This window comes from Peromyscus maniculatus, chromosome 19 (genome assembly GCF_049852395.1).
Source record: "Peromyscus maniculatus bairdii isolate BWxNUB_F1_BW_parent chromosome 19, HU_Pman_BW_mat_3.1, whole genome shotgun sequence".
Classification (NCBI taxonomy): domain Eukaryota; kingdom Metazoa; phylum Chordata; class Mammalia; order Rodentia; family Cricetidae; genus Peromyscus; species Peromyscus maniculatus.
The window spans coordinates 54073650-54099038 of NC_134870.1; the positions used below are offsets into that span (position 1 = coordinate 54073650).

The 25389-nt window shown below is 42.0% G+C and overlaps 1 protein-coding gene across 1 annotated transcript; it reads left to right on the forward strand.

Moving 5' to 3' along the window:
* The first annotated feature begins 549 nt into the window (after positions 1-549).
* Napg (NSF attachment protein gamma) lies at positions 550-23956 on the forward strand. Its single transcript, XM_006985171.4, has 12 exons — positions 550-706; positions 3463-3530; positions 5473-5557; positions 6229-6246; positions 7028-7058; positions 8071-8180; positions 8282-8348; positions 8614-8684; positions 16677-16755; positions 18371-18450; positions 19035-19164; positions 21081-23956. The coding sequence occupies exons 1-12, from the start codon at positions 651-653 to the stop codon at positions 21222-21224; spliced, it is 939 nt and encodes a 312-aa protein (XP_006985233.1). The 5' UTR covers positions 550-650; the 3' UTR covers positions 21225-23956.
* Positions 23957-25389: the final 1433 nt, after the last annotated feature.

Consider the following 25389-nt stretch of genomic DNA (forward strand, 5'->3'; position numbering starts at 1 on the left):
AATCTGCTTTCACTATTGACTGATACGTGACTAGAACTAGTATTCAAAAGCTGTTAACAGGTGGCATACTTAATCCACTAAGAAGTGGATGTAAGAGGAAACACAGTGAGACCCTGTCTTATAAAAAAAAAAAAGAAAAGAAAGAGAATCATAAAAGATGAATGATGAGCAAATACTGTCCTAGATGTAGCCGAGAGAAACTAATAAATTGCCAAATAGGCAAAAGGAATCTACAGCATTTTCACCGCGTAAAGAAGCCGGCCTCCGAGAGGGAGTAGAGTGCTTTTTTTGTTTGTTTGTTTTTCAGGACCAGTCAAGATCAGTACTCGACATACATTAGTTGCTCCTTAAATATTTGTCGAGTACAGTAACAAACGCTCTACTGAACGCACTCTTTTTAGATACCAGAACTACACCCGAGTTAAAGCTCCTTCAGGGCCAGTTTTGCAATACCGCGCTTGCGCTCTGTCCTCCCCCCTCCCCCCCCAACTCCGCCCTGATGCCCGGCCAGCTTCGCCATAGGAAATTTGAGCTCTCCGCTTCCCGTAGGCGCCCTTCCCGGCTTCCTCCGCGGCGTTCCCACGCCGACGCTCCCGGGGTTTGCGGGCTTCGGGCGGCTTCGCTCTCCGCGTCAGCCAGCGAGCACGGCAATGGCAGCCCAGAAGATAAACGAGGGGCTGGAGCATCTGGCGAAGGCGGAGAAGTAGTACGTGGAGTCGCCGCTGGGCTAGTGACCCGCCGGGCGGAGCGGGAGGGAGGGAGGGCCGGGATGCTGCTGCCCGCGCCCCGGGGCGGCGCCGTCCCTTGTGGGTCAATCCCCTGCAGTCGGCGGTGTGGGCCTGCTTACGCCTGGGCCTCTGCAGCAGGTGCCCGCGTCACGGCCACGTCTGCCCGGCGCCGGGTCCCCAGGGGTTGCGGCCGCTCTGCTCGCAGAGTAGTTCGTTGCGGGCTGAGGAGTGGATTCCTTGTTTCCTCTTCATGACAGCCAGACGTGACCCCGTAGATGAAGTCGGCCGGTGGAGAGCCACTGCTGGGAAAGAGACCCTGGTGCCACGCGGGGGTGTAGACTAGTTCTGGGAACTCTCACCCTTAGACGTCCTATTCCCTGGGGGACAAGGTCTTTGCTTCCTTAGTCCTGTGGGTGTGCCACCACCATCTGGTTCCGGGCGCAGAAGGCACCCAGCTGTAGGACTGGAAACTGCGAATTCTCTTTCATCCTTTTGACACCGACATGACCCTCTCCCCCACTTCCGTGAATTGCAACATACATATTTAATGATTACCGACTATAAGAAATTTCTTAGTACCCTGTTAGGTGCATCGTAAACTAGGATCTTAACAACTTTCCAAATTGAAGTCCCTCAGTTTACAAAAGAGGAACCGAGGCTGCCAGAAACTTCCTGGAGTCCTGTCCAAGACTGCTCGGCTAAACAGAACAGGGCCAGTTTTACTCAGTGGAAATCCACAAGCTTTTTCTTGTATACCGCATGGCCTCCAGACAGTGGCTAGGAAGGCGGCTGTCGGTTCAGAGGGTGATCTCAAGAATCCGTTTTGCCGGTGGGAACAAACACGAAAGAACAGAACATGTGCTCTCAGCCATAATAAAGTTGCATTATGTGAACTTCAGGGAGCTTCTAATTAAGCTTCTAAGATTGACCGCCCGAGTTACAGGACCAGTAGGAGCCAGGATTGGCATCCTTCTGTAATAGCTTTAACCAGTCCTCAATGGCAGCTGTGTCTGGAGCTGAGAGATTGGCTCCTAGGTGTCCCTGCTGGGAGAAGAATGGTGGGAGAGGCCTTCACTCAAGATGGAGTCATAGATGAGGGGGCATGCTTGTGGCCACGGTGGGGATGTATTGGATTCGGGTGTGAAGGATGTTTGAGGTTGCTCTGGGGAGAAAAGCCAGTGGGTGGCAGGAGTGTAGGAGAGGCAGTCAGGATTCTACTCTATTTTCTGATGGCAATATCTCTCATACTCACTTTGCCTTAGGACAGTTTCTTACTGACTCTTAGGACAAAAACAGTCAAAGGTTTGTAACAGGTTAGACAAAATCAAGCTGACATTAGCAGGGCCTTCCTTGCTCCTACCTGGTGGTGCTCAGCTGCCTGGGGTTGATGCTGCGGTTTTTAAAGTCTCCCCAGCACACTGAACGATGATGTCTTGTTTTGGGTGAGACTTCCATAAGCACGTTAAGTAGGGTGTGATGGCTGCTTTCGTGAAGGGGCGAAGAGTTGGAATTCTGCTTTGCTGCTCACTTCCTCAATTTTATAGAGTTAAGCATTACGTGTAGTTGAAGGATTTTATTTTTCTGGGAGATGAAATTCTTCGCAAACTTGAACATCTGTACACAGTTAAGTCTTGTTACAGTGTGTATGTGTATGTTAAATGTCAAGTCTACTAAATAAATTTTTCAGAGAAAAGACTTCAGAGTTAGACTCTGGGTAGTTGGTACCTGGGTCCCAGGTACTTCTGTGTACCTTCGAAGGGTGTACTTCTCAGGGCCATGTCTCTCAGTAGTCTCTGCATTCATATGAAGCAGTGCTATATGTAAGCAGGCTTTCACTAATTGAGCTGAAATTTAGAGTGTAAGATAGTGTTCAGCAATTCTTACGCACACCTAAGTTTGATACCCACTGGATTCGCTTAAACTGTGAGTTTGAAATTGTTTTTAAAATAAAAACAAAATGCCGGTAAAAAAAAAAAAAAAAGGGCAGGAAAGATAAACAAACACCAAGCACTGGGTACCCTTTGCTTTGCCTCCTGGGCCTGCGTTGGTCAGTCCTGGAAAACCACTTCTCTGTTGTCCTAATACTCACCCCTTCCCCTCCTGCTGTGTGGGGACTGACTCTCAGCCTTAGGTTTGCTCCCCTGTGTTCCCTCTGAATGTTGTTCCATAGTCTCCGCAGACTCCGCAGGGATGCTCTCTGTGATCTTGGTATAACAGAGGCTCCTGGCTCTCTTTTTTTTTTTTTTTTTTTTTTTTTTTTCCTCTCCCCGAGACAGGGTTTCTCTGTGTAGCTTTGCATCTTTCCTGGAACTCGCTTTGGAGACCAGGCTGGCCTCGAACTCACAGAGATCCGCCTGGCTCTGCCTCCCGAGTGCTGGGCTCCTGGCTCTTTAGCTGTACTCTCCCTGGTAGCCTCTCAGCTGCAAAGGACAGCGTACTTCAGGTTCTCAAGCCTGTTAAAGCACACATTGTGGCACCCACCCAGACAGTTTCTGGCTGTTTAGATCTGGGGTGGGTAGTGTGGACGCTGCTGGTCTGGGGACCATGCTTGTTCTGTTCGGATGGTATGTAGGCATTTCAGGAGGAGGAAAACTGCATTTGTGATGGGGCGGGCATGGAGGAAGAGGTGAGGGTACAATTATTGTGAATAAGTCTAGACAGAGTTGAGAAGGCGGGGACCTGTGCCTGATGGTTGGTACCTTTTTAAATAAGAAATGTCTCTCTTTCATTCTAGCCTGAAAACTGGTTTTTTAAAATGGAAGCCAGACTATGACAGTGCCGCTTCTGAATATGGAAAAGCAGGTATTTGTGACTGGAGTCCTGATGCCGTTGTGTGTATTGTTAACATAATCTGATAACTTTGTCTTAGTGTAATAATTCAGTGCTTCATGTTAGACTTTACTAGTTAAAACAGAAAAGCAAAACGGGACAACTGCACAGGCCTCTGCGTGTGTGGTGAGTGCTGAGCAGACCGTGGTCTATGTTCTTGACAGCAGACGTGGTTGCTTCTGTGGGCACATCTCCATTCATGGGTATCCATATGTGTTGCTTAGTCCCATCTTAGACTTCCTGCTGATGAATAAAGGGTTTTCTTTAATTTAGTTTTTTAAACTAGTCTCATTGGAGGAGACCTGCAAATCTTGTGTTTTCCCACATTAATGTTATGAGCTTCATTTTGAGAAACACATGTTCATGAAGGGTTAAGCTGTATGCTCATTTCAGTAAATTCACCTGTATATAAGTATAAAATATCTAAAATATGCAACAAAGGGAATTCGGTACAAGTTTAGTGTTAATTAAAGGATGATATGAAAGCTCTGAATGTCTATTCTCATTTTGGTATAAAGTAATAAAACCTAATTTTGAAGCTGGTAAGATGACTCAAAGTGAAGGTGCTTCCTGCCAAGCCTGACGACCTGAGTTTGGATCATCATGGCAGATGGAGGGATCTGACTCCCACACGTTGTCTCTGACCTCCCTCTGCATGCCTAATACAAATTTGAAACCACCACAGATTTGAAGTTCCTTGAGCATATTTTTGTCTGTGACTATGTTAGTGAGCCTGACTTTGAAATGACCATTATTACGTAGAGGGTTTATTTTCTATTCAAAAGGAAAACAGCAGTCTTTAGCCCTGTATTTAAGTATTGTGTTAAGCTTTGTTTCTTGCATTATGCAAATTGCTTGTATTTTATATTTAAAGATAAATTTGTTTAAAACTGAGCTTTATATATGGATTTTGGAGGACATTTTATAGTCTTTCTTTAAACCAGAGATACATTTCTCAAGTTCCCTCTATGCAAGAAATTTAGCAGCTTTGCTTTATATCTCCGGGACCATGTACTGCTTCCAGAAGTAAATATTCTGAATCAGGTTTCCTATTAAAGAGCCCTTTGTTTGCTTTCCGTAGGAATGTATGCAGAATATAGCCATGTGGTGGAATTTTTAAAGAACAAAATAGGGACAAGCAGGAATAGGAGTAGTTGCAGTATTTTGTTTGTTTTCAACACTTGGTTAAAGAGTTCTCTGAGAGTGTGATTTTAAGAAATAATAGTTGAGGACACAATCTACAAGGGAGGCTGAGGCAGGAGGATCTGCTCAAGTCAGAGGTCAGTCTAGGCTGCGAGGTTGTTTCCAGCTGATGGGGGTACATGTATGGAGACCCTGTCTCGGAATGACAAAACAAACCAAAGACACCACTTAAGTCAGTATGCTTTTTACTTTTTCATGACCCACCCTCGGTGAGTATCCGAAGACTGTAACATTGTCTTTCAGGGCCTTCTGACTGTCTCACCCTCGGGAGCCCCCTGTAAAGCAGCCGCAGTGTAGGTCAGCTCTTCCAGCAGTGTAGATAACTACAGAGATCATCTCTGTGTCGATTGAGCTGTGGTTGTCAGTCATGTAGTGAGCTGGTGGGGAGAAGCTGGGAGTGAGGCCCTCTCTCGGGCAGAGCATCTGGGAGTGTGCTAGAAGGAGCTCTTGGTAGTCAGTGGAAGCCTCACCAATGTGTTGCTAAAAATCAACAATTAAAACCATAATAGGCTTCTAAAAGTGTACTCAGAAAGATCGTAACTTGCTTTAGATAAAAGTAATATTTCACCCTTTTATGAAGCTCCCTATTTGAAATCAGTGTATTTTGTAATATCTCACATACAATCCAGATTTGGGTAATGATTCATTTGAGGGCTGTTAATGATGGAAATAGAAATCTTACTTTTTTTCCCTTTTTGTTTTCCTGTTTCAGCTGTTGCTTTTAAAAACGCCAAACAATTTGAGCAAGCAAAAGATGCCTGCCTACGGGAAGCTGTTGCCCATGAAAATAACAGGGCGTATCTTTTTTAGCTTTAAAAAAAAAATGGAAGAACTGGATTTTTGAAACACCTTTTTCCTTTAGCGTTTGAAGTAAAATGCTTTCCAGTTAGAAAAGGATGAACAGTGTGTGTGCTTTAAAGCCCGTGGGAACACTCCGTGAGTGGCCCTGAGTGCATGTTGGTGCAAGCAGCCATGCTTGCCTGTTATTTCCTCCCGCTCCTGGCTTTGTTGACAGGGATTTGACTTGAGATGAACGGGGGGAGGTTTCTAAGCCTGTGCTGAGAAAGAAAACATAGCTATTGAAAATGCATAGACTGCTTTGGGAAAACAATAAATAGTCTTCCCTAGGTATTTGAAGATTTATAAGCATTCTAGGACAAAATGTTCTTGGTGTATCTCAAAGGCTATCATGTATAATTGTCCATTTTATCTGACATGCAAAACGTAGTCTTACTATTCTTGCACTTCACCCTGTTGATGTAGAGTAGTTTAAAATCCTTTGCAGGGTTTTGTGAGTGTTTTGGGTGTAAGAATCTGCAGCAGCGCTGGGCAATCACTGCTTCACTCATAGGATTTGTCTTTTAAACCAGATGGACAGTGACTTATTAACTGTCTTTGGAAAGTAGATCTCTGGGGACCATTGATTTCTTCTTTTTTCCTTAATTTTGACATCGTTATATCCATTCAGTCTTTTTCATGCTGCCAAGTAAGTAATTTTTCATCTTTTTTATGTGTTTGCAGATGTTTAAAAAGTTGATGTTTTGCTCTAGCCTGAGAACTTTTTCTCAAGCTCTGTGTTTTCAAATACTTATATTAATTTAATTAAAATAATTATTTTCATTTGTTTTAGTCATTAGCCGAACTTTAAAGTCTAAGTGTCTCCTAATTATAAGAAAGGTTTTAAATTAAATACTGCATAATATTTTGCTTGTGAAGATACAAGTGACTTGGAATTTTTCCTTTATTTATTGGTTGCTAAGTGCCTATGGAAGAGGTGTGAGCTTTCTCCTTTTGTGGAGCATATGTATTTATTTTAAAACTTAGAATTAGGGTTGTCTTTTAGCCTTTCTGAGACTGACTTAATTTTGCTGAATAAAATCAACTCAGTGTTTGATGCTCCTAAGATATCATTGCTCTAAAAAGTAAATGAAGCCGGGCGGCGGTGGTGGCACACACCTTTAATCCCAGCACTTGGGAGGCAGAGCCAGGTGGATCTCTGTGAGTTCGAGGCCAGCCTGGGCTACCAAGTGAATTCCAGGAAAGGCGCAAAGCTACACAGAGAAACCCTGTCTCGAAAAACCAAAAAAAAAAAAAAAAAAAAAAGTAAATGAATAAAAGAAAAAGCATGAAACTCCAGTGTGGCAGTGAGGGCCTGGAGTGACATGCTGTGTGTGAGCTCCTTTCTGTTGGTCAGTTCTGACTACCACCGTCACAGGTTTCTTCCTCTTCATTAAGGTCTCATCAGAGAAATTGTATTCTCTTTACAGAGCTTATGAGCAAGCTGGGATGATGTTGAAGGTTAGTATTACTGGATCAAAACAGCTGTGGAGGTAAAGTGAATTAGCAAGCTGTCAAGGTACAGTGAATGATGAAATTGACAAGTTTCTTCACTGTAAAGCAAGAGGGGGTGAGGGTTGTGTGAGTGGAAGCAAAGGCTATGATAAGATGTCTTGCCCAGGGTAGCTCTAATTGGACCTGTAGTGAGCATCCTGTGGCAGTTAGGATAGAGTATTGAAAGTACCAAGTGAAAGGAAATGTATTGGAGGGAACAGAGAAGAGCAAGGCTCTAGGCACCGCAACACCATGGAGGGTGCTGATGAAGAGGTTTCCCTGCATCTGAGTGCTAGAGGGTGTCTGGATGTAGTACAGTTTTACAGGGATGTTTGTCTGTTTCGTTAAATTACTTGTAGGTTATGGAAAGGAAATTAGCTTTATAATTTTTTTTGGTTTTTATAAATGTCAGACTGGAATCAAGAACATTCCAAACTAGCTATTGCCTGTTTACCTTACTCCTTTTGAATGGAATAATGGAATATTTTGACCAATATGCCACATTTATGCTTCTTAATGGCAGGTTAGGGGTTACTATCCTGTTTCAGTTGTAGTGAGATGGTGTGTGTGTGTGTGTGTGTGTGTGTGTGTGTGTGTGTATGTATGTATGTATGTATGTATGTGTGTGTGTGTATGTATGTATAAGCCAGAGCTCAACCTTGGATGTCTTCAGCCACCCACCTAGTTTTTTGAGTAGGGTCTCTGGCCTGGTGCTTGCTGATTAGGCTAGACTGACTGACCAGTAATCCTGTCCTGCACCTGTCTCCACCTTCCCAGAGCTGAGATTACAAGCACATCTCATATGTTGGGCTTTTTGTTCTTGATTTTTAGACCTACATCTTTAATGGTACCTACTCTGTACTGCTGTATTTGTCAAAAAAATAATGTGTGGGGGTAAAACAGTTGAATTTCTAATTGTTAAAACTCCATTTGTTAAATTGAGACATTTTCTGTCCCATGCTGCATGCTTTTCCTGAAGGAGATGCAGAAACTGCCTGAGGCCGTCCAGCTGATCGAGAAAGCCAGCATGATGTACCTGGAGAATGGTACCCCTGATACAGCAGCTATGGCCTTGGAGCGAGCTGGAAAGTGGGTACACACAACTGTTGTGGGATGCCCTAGCCTTGCAGAGGACTTCTTTAAGAAACAAGTTTCTTATTCTCACAAGTTGTATTATCTGTCTAATTCAGGCTCATAGAAAATATAGATCCAGAGAAGGCTGTACAGTTGTATCAGCAGACAGCCAGTGTGTTCGAGGTAAGTTAGAATTATATTTGTTTCTTTAATTACTCATAATATTTTCATTCATAATATATAGGAAAAGAAAAATGCAGTGGATGCTTTTTAAGGTTTTTCTATGTCCACAACCCAACTCTATTCCTTTTTTCTTCTAGAGGTTAGTGAATGGGCTAGCAGCTTGGGTGCTGCCATCCATGGCCATTGCTTTATGCAGTTATTATTGAAGGGTAAGAAGAGTTCCACATTAACTCTGCCGACACTCCCTTTTCTTTGATTCCTCCAGAACGAGGAACGCCTCCGGCAGGCAGTTGAACTACTAGGGAAGGCCTCCAGACTGCTAGTACGAGGACGGAGGTAAGGCTGTCAAAACCGTGTGCCTGTGTGTCATGTGTTTGCAGTCTACATTTGGGGCTGTACATAACCTTGGGTGTAGCTTGTTTGTCTACACCTGGACAGACAGTGAAAAATGATCATCTTCTAAAGAGTGGGCACATGGAATTAAAACCCGTTTTTCTATCATAATTCCAAAATGTATTGTGCTTTTGTTGCCTAACAGTAATTAGTGGAATGAAGGAAGAGTTCTCTAGATCGGCCATTGCACTACTTTAGTTTCTCTCTTGGAATAAGTGGCTAGAGTATCCTAATTACCCATGAAAATCAACAGCTTTTGATACTTGAGTTATGTCATTCAATGGGATATTTAGTGTTTTCCATTTTAGATATAGTTCTTTAAATTTTTTTTCATATTTTGATTATTGTCCCCTCTACCAACTACTCCCAGAACCTCTCCATCTGCTTAACCACCCAACTTTATATTCTTTCTCTCATTCTTCTTTTCAAACCAAACCAATACAAAAACAAAAATAAAAATAAACAAACCAAAGACCAATAAGACAAAAACACTAAAACAAAATTACTCCTGAGCACAAAGCCTGCTCTGGAGTGTAGTTGATACACCCAGTGACACTCCTGAGGTAACAACTGATTGTGCTTTTGCCAGTGGGTATCTGTTCAGATAGCTCTTGGTTAGAGGTAGGACCCCATATTCACTTCCCCCTCTCAGTGCTGGGACCCGGTCTGGCTGGCCCTTTGTAGGTCTGATGTGTGCTGCCACAGTTCTGTGAGCTTGTGTGTGTATCAGTCCTATTGTGTCTGGATGACAACTGTTTCCTTGGAGTCTTCCATTACCTCTGGCTCTTAACAGTCTTTCTTCCTCTTCTTCCACATAAATCTGAGAGCCTTGGAGGATTTGATGAAGACTGTTCTAAAGTCTCTCACGCTGCACTTTGTTCAGTTTGGGTCTTTGTGTTAAATCCCTATCTATTGCAGGAAGCTTCTCTGATATGGGTTGAGCTGATCTATAGTTATGACAATATGTCACTAGGGGTCATTTTATTACTATGTTCCATTAGTAGGAGAATAGTATTAGGTTGTCCTCTAGGTCCATGACTTATCTAGTCTCTTGGCCACTTTAGCCATGTCAGATATGGGTGCCATATCATGGAGTGGGCCTTAAATCCAATAAAGTGGTTGGTTACTCCCATAAATTGTGCTCCTATTGTACCAGTATATCTTGCAGGCAGGTCACTGTGTTAGGTTGCAGGATTTATACCGGAGTGATATTGACATTACCTTTTCCCTCTGGCACCATGCAGAGTACTTTCCAGCACCATGAACACCATCAGTAGGGTTGAAGCTTCTAATTAGGCACCAGTTTGGCTTTTCTATTTTCAGTGACATGCTTTCTTCAGCAGTAGGGCCTTACTTACATAACGTTGTAGAAAGCAGCAACCAATAGCTTTGACAATAGCCTGTGATTTGGAGGGGTTTCCATGAGCCTTTGGCCAGTGACTCAGCAAGATGTCACCTATTGCTGACACTGGAGGTTTTACTTGAGGCGTTGTCTCCCCTATTTGATGGCAACTCCAGAGTAGTAGGTTTCCATATGGTTTTTCCAATGGCCTTTAGTGTTAGTGGTCCCTCCCCATATGACTTCCTTTCCCCTTCTGTCTCCTTCCCCATTCCTCACTGTTTCATCTTCCTATTCTAGTTTCCCTTCCACAGCTCTGTATTCTGCTTTTCCTTCCTTGGGAGATCCTCTCCTCCCCCAGAGTCCCTTGCTAGGTACCTAACCCCAGGGTTAACCAGATTGTAACATTCATATCAAAACTTAAACTCTAACATCCACATACAAGAGAAAGCATACAATATTTGTCTTTTGAGCTCTGGGTTTTCTCACTCAGGATGATTTTTTTTTTCTGGCTCCACCCATTTACCTGTAAATTTCATAATTTTAATTTTTCTTAACTGCTGAATAATATTTAGTTGTATAAATACACCGTATTTTTGTTATCCATTCATCAGTTGCTGGACATATAGGCTATCCATTTTCTGGTTATAGAGCAGCAGTGAACATGGATGAGCAGGTATCTCTGTAGTAGGATGCTGAGTTTTTTTGGGTGTGTGTCCAAGAATGGTATAGTGGATCTTTGATGAGAATCAACCTGAGTTAGATTGATTCTCACCTTCCTGAGGAGCCTCCACACTGATTTCCACAGGGTTGTATCAGTTTGTATTCCCACCAGAAGTAAATAAATGTTTCCCTTTTCTCACATCCTCTCCAGATGTACTGCCATTTGCTTTAGCTATTTTGACCAGACAAACGGAAATGTTAAAGTAGTTTCAATTTTCATTTCCCTGATGGCTAGGAGTTATGGGTTCACTTCAGTTGCTTATATCATCTTGACTTAACTTTAGTTAGATCATTTGTATCAAGATAGTCATCCATTTCTTTGAGGTTTTACAGTTTGGTGTAATAGATTTTTAAAGTATGTCCTCGTGATTCTCTGAATTACCTTAGTTTCTGTTATAACGTTGCTCTTTTCATGTCTAATTTTGTTCATTTCATCTTCTGTCTCTTTTAGTTAATTTGGCTAATGTTTTGTCAATCTTGTTGATTTTTCTCAAAGAACCAACTTTTCCTTTCATTGATCCTTTTTATTGGTATTTTTGTTGTTGTTTCTGTTTCATTGATTTCAGCCCTGAGATTTATTGTTTCTTCCTATCTACTCGTGGGTATGATTTCTTCTTGTTTTTCTAAAGTTGTCAGGTGTGCCATTAAGTTACTAATAGGAGATCTAGTTTTTTCATGTAGGTATTTATTACTATGAACTTGCCTCTTAGAACTGCCTTCATTATGGCCTAGGTTTGGATATGTTCTGTTTTCATTTTCATTCAGTCCTTAAAAGTTTTTAATTTTCTTCTTGATTTCGGTCTTGACCCAGAGTTTCCATGAGATTATGTACTGTCAGCTGTTTCTGTTGTTACTGATACTCAACTTTAATCTATGGTGGTCAGATGGGTAGGATATTGCTTCAGTTTTCTTGTATCTGTTGAGATTTGCTTTGTGTCTTAGCATAATGTCAATTTTGGGGAAAATTCCATGAGCTGCTGAGGAGAAAGTAGATTCTTTAGAGTTTGGGTGGAATGTTCTGTAGATGTCTGTTAGGTCCATTTGATTTATGCCATTATTAGCTACATGTTTCTCTTTTTAGTTTTTGTGTAGATGATCTGTCTGTTGATGAGAGCTGGGTATTGAACTCACTCACCATCACTGTGTGAGAGTTAACGTGGTTTTTAGCTCTAGCAGTATTTCATTTATGAACTTGGTGCCCATATGTTCAGTGCATAAATGTTTAGAATTGTAATATCCTCTTGGATTTCTACTTTGATAATTATGTAATGTCTTTCTCTATCTCTTCTCTTTAGTTTTGGTTTGAAGTCTTTTTTGTCAGGTACTAAAATGGCTACACCTGTTTGATTCTTTGGTCCATTTGTTTAGAATAACCCATCCTTTAATTCCAAGGGGATATCTATTTTTTTTGATGATGAGGTCTGTTTCTTGGATGCCACAGAAAGATGAATCCTCATTTTGTAATCCAGTCTGCTAGTCTGTGTCTTTTTATGGAGGAATTAAGACCATTAAGGTCGAGACTTTTTAATGAACAGAGTTTATTGATTCCTGTTATTTTTTTTGTGGTAGTGCACCCCCCCCCCCTTTGACTTTGATTTACTGTTGATGTCCTGGAATTATTTATTCCTTGTGTCCTCTTGGGTGTAGTTAACCTCTTCAGGCTGAAGTTTTCCTTCTGGTCTCTTCTGTAGAGCTGGATTGGTAGATAGAAATTTCTTACATTTTATCTTACTGTGGAGTGTTGTTCTTTTTCTACATGACTGATAGTTTCACTGGCATCTCTCAGAGCTTGTAGAACACCTACCTGTCCTGGCCCTTTTGGCTTTCAGAGTCTTCAGAGTCCCCATTGAAGAGTCAGATGTTCTTCTAATAGGTCTGCCTTTATATGGGGCTTGGTCTTTTTCCATTTGCAGCTTTCCTTTTTTTTTTCCCCCTATACATTTAGTGTTTTAACTATGTGTCATGGAGAATTTCTTTTCTGATCTTGTCTGTTGGTATTCTGTATGCTCCTTATACCTTAACAGGCACGTCCTTATTTAGGTTAGGGAAATTTTCTATGATTTTGTTGAAAATATTTTTTGTGCTTTTTTTTTTTATACCTAAATTTCTTCTTCTATCCCTATTATTTGTGAGTTTGGTCTTTTCATAGTGTCCCCAATTTCCTGGATGTTTTGTGCCTGGATATTTTTAGGTTAGCATTTATTTGATTGAGGTACCCATTGCTTCTACCTTGTCTTTAAGACTTTCTCTCTTCTGTCTTATATTTGTTGATGAGGCTGACCTCTTGTTTGACATTCTAAGTTTATCATTTCCAGTTTTATTTCAGTTTGGATTTTCTTTAGTGATTCTATTTCTTTGTTTAATTCTAACTTTGATATCTTGAAATGTTTTCATTATTTTTTGTGTATTTGTGGTCTTCATTAAGGCATTTATTCATGTCCTTCCTTAGATCCTTGGACATACTTTTAACTGCTATTTTGAAGTCCTTGTCTTACGCATCAGCTAAATTGCTTTTTGCAGGGCCTATTGCAATATGGTTGCTGGCTTCTGGAGGAGCATCACTTCCTGGCTGGTCATGTGTGGGTTTTTGTGCTGGAATTGGAGTTAAGATGTTAGAAGTGTTTCTTCTTTGTTGGGTTAGTGATCCATTCTTTGGTGCTGTTATCTACCCTGGGTTGACAGGTGTCACAGAGGAATGGAGATGGGCTAGAAGCAAAGTCTGAGGGACCATGGGAAAGAGTTAGGGGACCTCAGGTCTGCAACAAGAGGTGGAGTCCCAAGGGATGGAGGGAAGGGGTAGGAGGGGCTCCTGTGGAGGACGAAGAGTGAGTCTACAGGCTGGACTGGAGGGTGCGAAGGACAGAGTTCCAGCCTGGTGCTGCCACTGGAGGTCCCTGGTAGAGAGTGACACAAGAATGGACATGGGCTAGGGGGAGAGCAGAATTTTTTAGACATAGATCTAAGGCACAGATAGTTCGATACAGAAAAGCTAGACTCAGTCACTTCTCAGCCTTTTGGCTAAGATCAAGTGTAGAAAAGCTAGACTTGTACCAAATTTTTCCTTAGTTTTTAATTTACCTTAATTTATGCCTAGTAAATAAGTTTTATTATTGATAAAGTCTATTTACCAAGTTCTCATTTAATAATATTGAAGATTTTTTAAAGAAATTTATATTTAATTAAAATATAATTACATCATTTCCCCGTTCCCTCCTCCCTCCAACCCCTTCCATATCGTCATCTCTGTTCCCTCTCAAATTCCTGGCCTCTTTTTCTTTAATTGTCATCGTTCTACACACACACACACACACACACACACACACACACACACACACACACAGGCAAATAAATACACTCTGCTGAGTTTAGTGTTCCTATGTGCTTTAGAGCTGACCAGTTGGTATTGGGTAAGCATTTAGGGGACTCATCTTGGAGGAAGAAATTCTTCCTCCTACAGTGGACCTGAATGGCCTGTAGCTCTTTGTCTAGGGGCCTTTGAGGTTTCCCCTTACACACAAGCCTGTCAACTGTTGTTGTCATTGTTAAGATCTTGTTTAGGCAGCCCAGTTTTGTTGTTGTTGTTGTTTTAAACTCAAGGCCAGTATTATTAGAGTTTAAAAGAAAAAAAATCCTAGGGTAGGCTAGCTTTAAATCTCAGCAGCTGCCGAGAAAGAGAAGCAAAAAGCCTTGCTGTTTGAGTTACTGTCATGGCAAGAGAAGGGGCTTTAGTGAAGGAATAAGAAAGCCCAATGTATCAGAAACGTGGGTTCTGGCCAGCATCTGGAAGAGACAGAAAGAAGGTAAAGGAAGAGTCGCACTACACAGCTGTTTATAGGGGCTGCTCTGGGGGTGGGAGTTCTGAGGAAGAGAAGTCCAGCACCCCACTGAAGGAGTGATCACCCACTTGTCTGTTAGCATGGCTTACAGCAGACACGTGTCTTGTTTTAAACTTGCCCACCTCTGCGGGACGGTAAAGGCCAGAGGTGTCGTTTTTCAGGAAATTCAGGACTGAATCAGTCAGTCGGTTCCCAGGACAATTAGGTTTTCCTTCACGACAACTACATATTATAAAATATATTCAAACATGTTTAGAGATGGAGTATGACTCAATATAAGGTTAGCTGTTCTTATTTAGGCGCACTATTGTGTTTGTAAGATGGGAAAAGCTTCCAGTAGTGAGATTTCTATAGAAATGAAATATCTGGTTCCTATACTTACAGAATGTTCTGCAATTGTATTTTCTACAGATCTGTGCTGAACTTATATTCACAATTATGAGAGATATGAGCACATGGGAGGCCTCCTTTCCTTATTTTTTCTATTTGTATGGCAGACTACCACAGCCCCAGCTCTTTAAAGTAGTACTCACGTAATCTCATGGATTCTGTGGCCACAAGTCTCTACTGGGGTCTCAGCAGGCTGAAATCAAGGTGTGGGAGGGGCTGCGGGCTCATCTGAGGTTTGAGTTCTCTGGCAGGCTCCCTAGCTGTTGGCAGAGCTAGGGACTCTTACAGCTGTGTGACACAGATCCCTGTTTATTTGCTGCCCATCAGCCAAAAGGCACTGTCAGCATTACAAGGTCCCTTCAGTCCCTGGGTGGATACTCCTAGAAGTGGCTCCCAACAGGATACTTGCAGCTGATTCTGGCCACACCCTTTAGGGTGTCTGATGAGATCGGCACCTGCAGGTAGCCAGTCACCTGACAAGTAGCCAGTCACAGGAATGATAGCCGGTCCTCCTCAGAGGAACCCATATGGGAAGTTCCTACAAGGGGCGAGAATCTCCAGTGTTTGTCTTGGAATTTTACTGTCTTATCTGATGCATAAATGATCTTCTAAAAGCCAATGTCAACTCTATCTTTGGAAATTTTGAATAAAACACCAGTGAATTTTATTTATAAGGTACTAAGTTGCCAGGACATAACCCACAGAAATTTACTAATACACATATGTAATAGAGGTAGAACTGTAAAACACACTACTGTGTGTGGGGGTGTGGGTGTGTGTGAAAGTATTTTTGAAGGTAACATGCAGAGAAATAGGGTACACTGTGTAATATTGCTGTATTTTTAACAGGTCACAGCACCACCCTTCCTCTGTGTCTAACCTTTGCCCTTTTCCGCCATTGGCTTATATCAGCTCCCAGAGCTAAGCCCAGACCTCAAACTGTTCATGGGGATGAGAGAGATGGGCCAAGACTCCACATTCATGCAGTCATGAGTTAGGTGTCAGCAGAGCAGTCTTGGATTCAGAGAATAATAAAATGGTTCAGGGAAATGATGATCTGGTTAGGGTTTGATAGAAGGAAAATGATGGGGGACGGAGTGTCTGGGGGAAGTGTTTGGCACCCCTTCCTTTTCACTCCACCATTGGCTGGCACAGGAATGAGTGTAAGAGAGGATAGAAAGCATGGGTGTTGAGATCAACGCTGCAGAAAGGCTGGCTTAGCTTGCTAGGATCCCTGAGAAGCAGTGGAGAGGGTGAGGACACAGGCAGAGTAAGGGAGTGGTCAGGGCACCTTGACATTCCTTCACGTGGACAGAAGGAAGCCTGGGTGATGCAGTCTAGACTGATTGTCTAGTGGGTTTTTCCGAGCTACTTATTGAGGTAGTTAGGAACGCATTAATGGGCGGTTTTTACCAAACTTAAAAACGTCTGTGTGCTGACCCTTCACTTCCTTTGCGTTGCCTTGATGCCTCGGAGGGGAGTCAGGCTTTTGAGAGAGAAGTCTGATGAGCAGAGCCAGTGGGAACACTGCTGTGGAGCAGCTGGCAGAACCCTGTCCTCCAAAGTCTGTGATAAGGGCAGTGTAGCAGAGGCCTCTGCAGAGGGTTCACACCTGCCCTGTTTGATGTTCCTTTCTTTTGTCTCTAGGTTCGATGAGGCTGCACTCTCTATTCAGAAGGAAAAAAACATTTATAAGGAAATTGAGAATTACCCAACTTGTTATAAGGTATTGAATATGTCTGGTTTGGCTTTACTTTAACTTTACACATTGGTATGAATACTTAAGCTAACATTCTGTGGATATTTGTCTGTTTCTATAAAATAGTAATTTATGGTCTTGTGCTTCTGACCATGACAGAGAAAGCCCTCCTAACCTACCTTTCTTACAATAGCAATATCAACAAAATAAAAAAAGCATTTACATTAAACTCTGGACAGTACATAAAAATGGATGGCCTGTAGAGGGCACTGAGTGCTTGGAGAAGCCACTACCTCAGGAGAGGGCATCCCTGGGAATTTCTGTTTTCTCTTGTCCCTTGCCCTGAGAGATGTGTGTATACAGTATATGTGGAGTTCAGAGTATACATTTTTTTTGGTTTTTCCAGACAGGATTTCTCTGTGTAGCTTTACGCCACACACACACACACACACACACACACACACACACACACACACACACACACACACACACACACACACACACACGGATTCCCTCCTCCCACACTCTGCTCTCTGGGATCTGTCCCTACTCTCTTGGCTCCCCTTGTCTATTCTTCCAGCCACAGACTAGGGATCCATTGGTGCCACATTAGCTGCAACTCCATGACCACTGGAGCTCAACCTAAACCAAGGTGTGTGTGTGGGGGGGGGGGGGGGGTTGGGGGGAGGCAGTTCTCCCTAATGCCTCCAGTTTCAGGGAGGAGGTCTCTTTAGAGGTTTTGTTACAGTCTCTCCTGCCTAGTAACATGACTAGGGGCATCTCTCAGGGCAAGGGATAAGAGAAAACAGAAATTGGCTCCCCTTGTCTATTCTTCCAGCCAGAGACTAGGGATCTCTGTGTAGCTTTACGCCACACACACACACACACACACACACACACACACACACACACACACACACACACAGAGGGATTCCCTCCTTCCACACTCTGGGCGGTGGTTGCGCACACCTTTAATCCCAGCACTCTGTGAGTTTGAGACCAGCCTGGGCTACAGAGTGAGTTCCAGGATAGGTGCAAAGCTACACAGAGAAACCCTGTCTCGAAAAACCAAAAAAAATAGTTAAAAACCAAAAGGTAAAACACTCTATGAAGAGCTCTTCTCCTGGTAAGATGTTACTGGGTGTCCTGTCTTTGATCTTTTAAGTGGTGCCATTGTTTCTGGTATCTAGAGTTTTTTTTTTCTCTAGTATCTTTTCCTAGTATCTAAAAATTTCAATTGTGGACTTGTAGAGTTACAGGTTTTCTCTGTTTTTTTCCTTTTTCAACATTAGTTGAATATAGATATTTGAAAGACATTCTGTAAACTTACACTGGCTACATTCTTATGCTGTGTGGTAAAAAGGTTGTCCTGGGGCCATTAGTGCCAGTGTCAGCTGCTTCTTGTTAGAGCAGAAAGGCTCAGACCTGCTCCCCTTTTAGGCTCCCCAACCCTTGTGCTCTGTACACCGTTTGATTCTGACTTAGTATTCCAGGCTCTTTCCTCCCAGGTGTCCTGTGGATGTTATTGTAGAGTCATGTGTGAACTGGTACTCTGAAAGTTAAATTCTTGTTTTAAGTACTCCAAGAAGGTGACTATGAAAATAAGTTTCAGTTTGCATCCTTGCCTTCCCTCTCATTTCAGAAAACAATTGCTCAGGTCCTGGTTCATCTACACAGAAATGATTATGTGGCTGCAGAGAGGTGTGTCAGGGAGAGCTACAGGTGAGGTTTGGCTGTTTTCACGGACCAGTGTTGACATTCCTTTTCTTGAATTAACATCACTACTTAGACAAGTTTTGTTTTTATCCGTGAAAGGTTTCCAGATCTTCCAAGAGCTAAGACTGCCGTTGCAGGGTTCTTTTGTTTTGTTGAGTTGCGTGGGTGTGCTGAGCAAACCCTTACTACAGAGCTCGGCTCCAGCTCGGCTCCCACTTAGAGTCTATCACTCAGCTGTTAGAGGGCCAGTTTTACAAGTTGCCTTTTTGCTTATGTTTTCTCTGAATGATTTTAGTTACTTTATTATCTTTGCCTTTTAAATGACAGCAAGGATGAAAGGAGAATGACTGTATGATGTTGCAAATCAGATTGAGGCATTTTCTTGTTGAATGAGTGTTGGTAACTTATTACTGTGGGAGTGTCTTGTGCACTATAGGGTTCCTTGGTCACCACCTGCTGGTTGACAATAGCACCCCAACACCTGCAGCAATCAGAATGGCTGCAGATCTTCTCCTGCTTTTGCTGGGGGCAGTTATCCCTGGTACAGGCGTCTTAAGGAAGAGCTCATGTGTGGTTTGTGCTTCCCGTAGCATACCAGGGTTTAATGGCAGTGAGGACTGCGCTGCACTTGAACAGCTCCTGGAAGGATATGACCAGCAAGACCAAGATCAAGTGTCCGAGGTCTGCAACTCACCCCTTTTCAAGTACATGGACAATGACGTAAGTGGGCCTTTGGTTAACTTTCTGCCTCTGCAAGTGGTTTCCCCTGCAGACTTGTGGATTTTCTACCTCTATACCTGCATTTTTCACGTCGAACTGCTCATAAAGGAACCAGCCAATCCATTTGAACTTTACTGCATTTGGGTAATGTATGTACCCTATGCAGTCGTGACTGCTTACTTGCTTCTTAGCTGTACTGTCATGTGCGTATTATAAACTCAGCCTCATTTCTCACCGCCTCTGCTGCCCTGGCTCTTGCTTTATCTATTTGCTGTTAGGCTTCCTACCTGCAAGAGGCCCGGCATGTGGAGCTGTTGTAATTATGCAAGCCTGTGGGCATCCCATGTCTGTGAGGGCTATGTGAAACAGGCCATTAACAATCATCTTCAAGCCTTACCTATAAAGTGGAAGACTTCAGTTTGTGTCCTAGACTGTTGTGAAGAATCCAATGTTCTTCTGTAAGAAATAGCCTCAACTTGAGTGAGCCACAGCTGTGAATCACTCTTTCTTAGTCCTCCTCCTGTATGTTATCTGATTGCTAATTTTAGAGTCCTGTCACACTGTCACATTAATTTAAGATCTTGAATTTTCTTATAGTGGTAGAGGTAGAGAAATATTTTTTTTTTTATTCTAGGTAAATTCTTACACACACTTTTCTTTTTTCTTTTTGAGACAAGGTCTCACGACTATATAGTAGTACTACCTCACCTTGAATTTACAGCCTTCCTGCCTCAGCCTCCTAAGTGCTGGAAGTACAAGTGTACATCATTCTACCAGGCTTCTTATATGCTTTTGAAAACGTGTGTGTCATAATAATGTATATATGGTATCTTCCCCAATACTGTCCACCTTGTTTTGGGACAGTCTGAATCTGCAGCTCCTTGATTTGGTTAGCTGGCTGGCCAGCAAGCCCGGGATCCTCCTGGCTCTGCCTCCCCAGTGCTAGGTTATAGGCTTTTGTCACTGCAGTTGTGTTTTGTGTGGATGCTGGGCATGGCCCGAGTCCCTTTGGTTACATAGCAGGCACTCTGCCAACTTAGCCGTCTCCCCACCTCCATGCCAGTGTTTCAAGTGAGGGTTCTGGGCGTCAAACTCAGGTCTTCAGGCTTGACAAGCAAGACCTTTACTAACCGAATTCTCTTCCCAGCTCTGAGTTTGTATTTGTTTTTTAATTTGTCCCTAGTTTATACTCTCATTTACTCAGTAGGTTTTTTTCTTCATAACTGCTAGAAGTATTATTGAGTGTGTCCATATTATCTCCAGTTCCCAAGTTAGGTACACAGTTGATACATCTACAACTGTCAGCAGGTCGCATCGTGGTCTGATGCCAGGGCATTTCTCCCCAAATGCTAGTTCATGAGGGTGGATGGTTAGGTTCTGGTCTTTTAAACTTGTGTTTATTACTCTGTGCTGCATGTATGAAGTGTGTATGGGCACAGGTGCCACGGCACACGTGTGGAGGTCAGGACATCTTTGCCAAGTTGCTTTTCCTTCTATCCTGTGGGTTCTGGGGATTGAATTTAGGTTGTTAAGCTTGTGTGGCAAACACTTCTCCCCACTGAGCTGACCTCATACACACACTCTTCTTCTCTCTAAAAGATTTATTTTTATTTTTGTGTGTATGAGTGTTTACCTGCATGTATCACACCACATGTGTGCCTGGTACCTGCAGAAGTCAGAAGAGTGTTGGCTCTCCCAGACCTGGAGTTAAAGATGGTTGTGAGTCACTGTGTGAGCCTGGGAACCGAACTCAGGTCCTCTGCGAAAGCAGCAAGTCCTTCTGACTACTGAGCCATCTCCATTCCCATACCCACCCTCACCCCTGCTCCCATCCTTTTAACAGTTAACTGATGCTAAGACACTGTGTATCAGGATTCTAGTTTCCCCGTTTTAATAACATGTCTTACTGTTGACAGTATGCTAAGCTGGGCCTAAGCTTAGTGGTCCCAGGAGGGGGAATCAAGAAGAAATCTCCAGCCACACCCCAGGCCAAGCCAGATGGAGCTGCCAGCACAGCGGCTGAGGAGGAGGAAGACGAGTACTCAGGAGGCCTATGCTAGTACCCGGTCTGCAGAGATGAGAAGATGGGAAATCCTGACAAGCCATGTTCATGGGATTAAGACTCATCTGCGGGCATCTTTGCTTCACAGAGATTATGATGTTGAGTGTTAAAATATGTGAAGTTTAGTTTGCCATTTCACCAACTTAGCCATTGGATCTACTACCTGGGAGCATTGTTCTGTCCATTGTAAGAGCGAAACAGCAGAGAATACAGTCATATTTTAATAATTCATTTTCAAATGTATAGACAAATTCTAGACATATCATAAGCAAGGCAGGAAGTAGACGTACTACTCTTTTCTCTTGGGTTCTTGTAATTTATTGTTAAATAATTTTTATTGCATTTTATTTAATGTTACTTCTAAATGTGACTTATTTTCTTTTGGTGAAAATAATTATTTCAAAACTGGTCTGGTTCTTCCCAGCATCTTTCCATGTTGTCACATGATACCCATGCATGTTCTGGAGAAGGTTCTCAAAAGCATCTGCAATGCCCAGAAGAGAGGCAGACAGCAGGTCCTCAGCAGCGGTACTCCAGAGTTGTCATCCAGTCTCTGACTGTGGTGATGGTGCATGGTTACACCTTACACATAACTACGCCTCACACGGCTGATGATCATTGATGATCACAGAGCTGGGAACATAGTTGTCACCCTCACAGGTGGGTTAACCAGTTGTGGGGTATCAGCCCCAGATCAGATGCACTTCTTAAAGACCTAGAAATGGCACAGTTACCTTCCCATCCTGTCAGTTTGGGTGCCTTGTACCAACAGCCTCAGCTGGCATTGTGGACCATGAAGAAGCAGGACAAAAACATGGAGGGAAAAACCTGGGATTCTCTTTCTAGGGATCTAAAACATATGTAGAAAAAAATGCTTCAGTGGAGGGAGGGCCTGTCTCAATTTGAAAAGGAAATTTATCCATCACCATATTAGATACATTTAAATTATTGAATCTTTTCAGAGACAAGCTTGGGACAAAAGCTTTAAAATATTTAACTCAATATGTGACTACAAAATGTAAAAGGTAACATTATCATCAGCCCTCCCCAAAGTATTGGTGTTTCTTTTTTTCTTAACAATAAAAAAGATGGCTGTGTTCAAGCATACTTGGCTCTTTACCAAAAATGGGACTAATTAAGACCATTTACATATGTCCAGAATGACAAGTAATGTTCCTGTCAATCTAGTATGTATGCATTTCTTACTTCCAAAATAATTTTAATTTGGAGTTCAATAATTTTTTTTTTTTTTTTTTTTGTTTTTTTTGTTTTTTCGAGACAGGGTTTCTCTGTGTAGCTTTGCGCCTTTCCTGGAACTCACTTGGTAGCCCAGGCTGGCCTCGAACTCACAGAGATCCGCCTGCCTCTGCCTCCCGAGTGCTGGGATTAAAGGCGTGCGCCACCACCGCCCGGCTGGAGTTCAATAATTTAATGTGAGTTGTGCAAAAAGTAAAAAGCCAAAAGGGAAAAAAATGCTTTTGAAAGACATACATTTAGGACTGGGTTACTAATCTTTTCATACCTCAAAGACTTTCCATGGTTATCTCCTAATAGTTTTGAAGCATTCCTCTTTTTGCCCTGTATGATTAGGCCCATCTCATAATTCGTGTGAACTGAAGAGATTGTAAACAGCAGCAGTGTGCACTAGGCAGCAGACCTGACTGGAATAATTCCTGTCACCATGCTCCATCGCTGTCTCTTTATAACCTACCTTATTTGAATATAGTATGCTTAGTTTTGCTAGATTTCCAAAATCTAGGAAAAGCATCTTTATGCTGCTCGTCCTCATGGGAGATGGTAAACAGACTAGCATCCTCTTCCAGGTGTGCTTGAGTGGGTGGGTGTCACTGTACAGGCCCTGCACAGATTACAGGTCTGATGCAAAACACTAGCAAAAGTTTTTATTTCCCCCTAAGTCACCTGCATAGTTGTCTGGCTTACCAGGTCGTTATCTTTAATTGTATTGAGATGATGAATAAAGCTGTTATTTTTATTTAAAGAGAAAATTGGTATTTCAAAGATGGCATCAATGTTGTATTTACCTTTAGATCTGACCAGAAACATTAGTGCTTATTGGAGCAAATTTACACTTTTTAAAAATAGATTTGGCAGTACTCAAAAGTTACTTTAGACTATTGTATGGCCCATGTTATTCAATAAAACCTTGAAGGAGGTCAGTTTTACTCATAGACACCGTAAACAAACAAACAAACAAAATCATGAGTGCATTGTGGATCATCATTGCAGCTCAGTTTTAAAACAATAGGGGTTTACACAGTTGTACACCTCCTGCCCTTAATTAAGAACAGGTGTGCAGGTTTTATGTCGGTTCTTCTGTGTGGAGTCTCAGAAGGAGCATTTGTTCCACATGTACACATTTTATTTTTCTACCTGCATTAAGTCTTTGTTCTTAGACATGGAAAACTTAGTGTTTACAACAAGAATTGTTTTCCAGAACTCTAGTACCCTCCCTATGAAAGTGGAAGTCTGCATGAATATGCTAGAATCATCTAGTGTTTAGTTATTATATAGTAAGTGAAGTCAGTCTTCAGAACACATTTAATATATTGAATTTGTAAATATGCAGAGTATGGTATTTGTGTATGGAATCTGTGCATTATCATATTTTTCCAGCTTTTTTGGTGAGTAAAATATTAATATGTTGTTAATGGAAATTAGATGATTGCTAATTGAAGGACGATAATTATGAAAATAAAACCTAAGACTATATGAATGCTTTTAGTTTTATTTGCTTGTTCATTCTCTTCAAAGATACATTTTCTTAATTACTTACATTATTTTAGTTATCTTTTAGAAGAACAACAGTATTTTATGTCTTCAATTGGTTTTTGCTCTTTAGGAGCCTTGTGGGAGTTACTGTATATTAGTTGAGCCTTTAAAAATATCGGTCCTTTATCTCCTAGCATATTGCTATAAGGACTGCTGCCTGGGGAGGTTGAAGACTATTAAATATATCATCCAAAAGAAGAGTTCACCACAGGGTCAGATGAGGTGAATGGGAAGGGTTTTGCAGTTAGACTTAATTAGAATGCAAGTTTCTAATCAAGTTTCACCTACAATCAATGAGACACTTGCTATTCAGCATTATCCCCAGCTCCGAGTGGAAATTGATAATATAATTTGATATTTCAGTTTAGGACAAGTTGTAGTAAAAAGAACTAATCCAGAGAGATTCTTGGACTCTGCTTTTGTGTTTCTCAGGATTCAGTGAAGTGTTCAAGTTGCTCTTTGGTCACTAAAGCATTTGTAGTCCCATGAAGTGGCTGAAAGATAATGGATGGTCATTGTTCTTATGTGGCTAGTACCAGTAAGTGTCACAGACTGACTGTGACTTGATGATTTAAAGACATACTGACTTGAAAGAAAAAAAAAAAAAAAGACAAATACTGATTTTAAAAATGGGAAGCAGTCCTCCAAAACATGTGCACGCGTGATTTGAGTGTATAACTGGCAGAACTTTCAGACTGAAAGAATTTAGATGGATTCTTATATTCCAGATGTTAGAATTGGAGAGTTACATATACAGATTTAATTATAAAGTTTAAGGTTTAAGCCTTTCATTTTGTATCCCCAAATATCAGTGGATCTAAGGTGTAGTCTTAAAACTCAAGTTTCAAATCAGTAAACACCTAACTAACCTGTGACATTAACACCTCCACCTCACATGTAGGAAATTTGAGATGCCAGATTTTCAAAACCTGAGCTTAAATTCTCAAGGATAGATCATCAAAATGATTACAAAGTCCATTCCCGACACTAGAAAGCAATATTAGCATTGAACTTGACCTGCTTTATCAATATGAAATGCATATTTTTGTACCTATTTAGGTTTAAGTCATTAAATTTAGCCAAATACGAAGAATGCACACCCTTGTGAGTTTAAGAATGCTGCTGGGCAGACAACAGTCAGAGATGAGGGTGTGGCACCTCCTGTGGGAGCCGCTGCAGGCTGACTGCACATCCTCATGGGAACACAGGACCTTTGGTCACTTGTACTTTCGGGCCACACGTCGACAGGGAATACCAAACCCCAGGGGGTCCAGAGAGGAAGCTGATATAATTCCCTTCAGAAGTGAGGTGGATTAAAATGAATAGGCCTCAAGGCCATGGGAGGGAGAACATTAAACAAATAATTCAATAAA

Bases quoted from the DNA above. Each gene is read 5' to 3' on its own strand.
- Napg (XM_006985171.4), top strand. From the start codon at position 651: ATGGCAGCCCAGAAGATAAACGAGGGGCTGGAGCATCTGGCGAAGGCG. The intron at 3,531-5,472 runs GTATTTGTGACT...TTCCTGTTTCAG, and splicing joins TTCTGAATATGGAAAAGCAG to CTGTTGCTTTTAAAAACGCC. The intron at 8,685-16,676 runs GTAAGGCTGTCA...TTTTGTCTCTAG, and splicing joins CTGCTAGTACGAGGACGGAG to GTTCGATGAGGCTGCACTCT.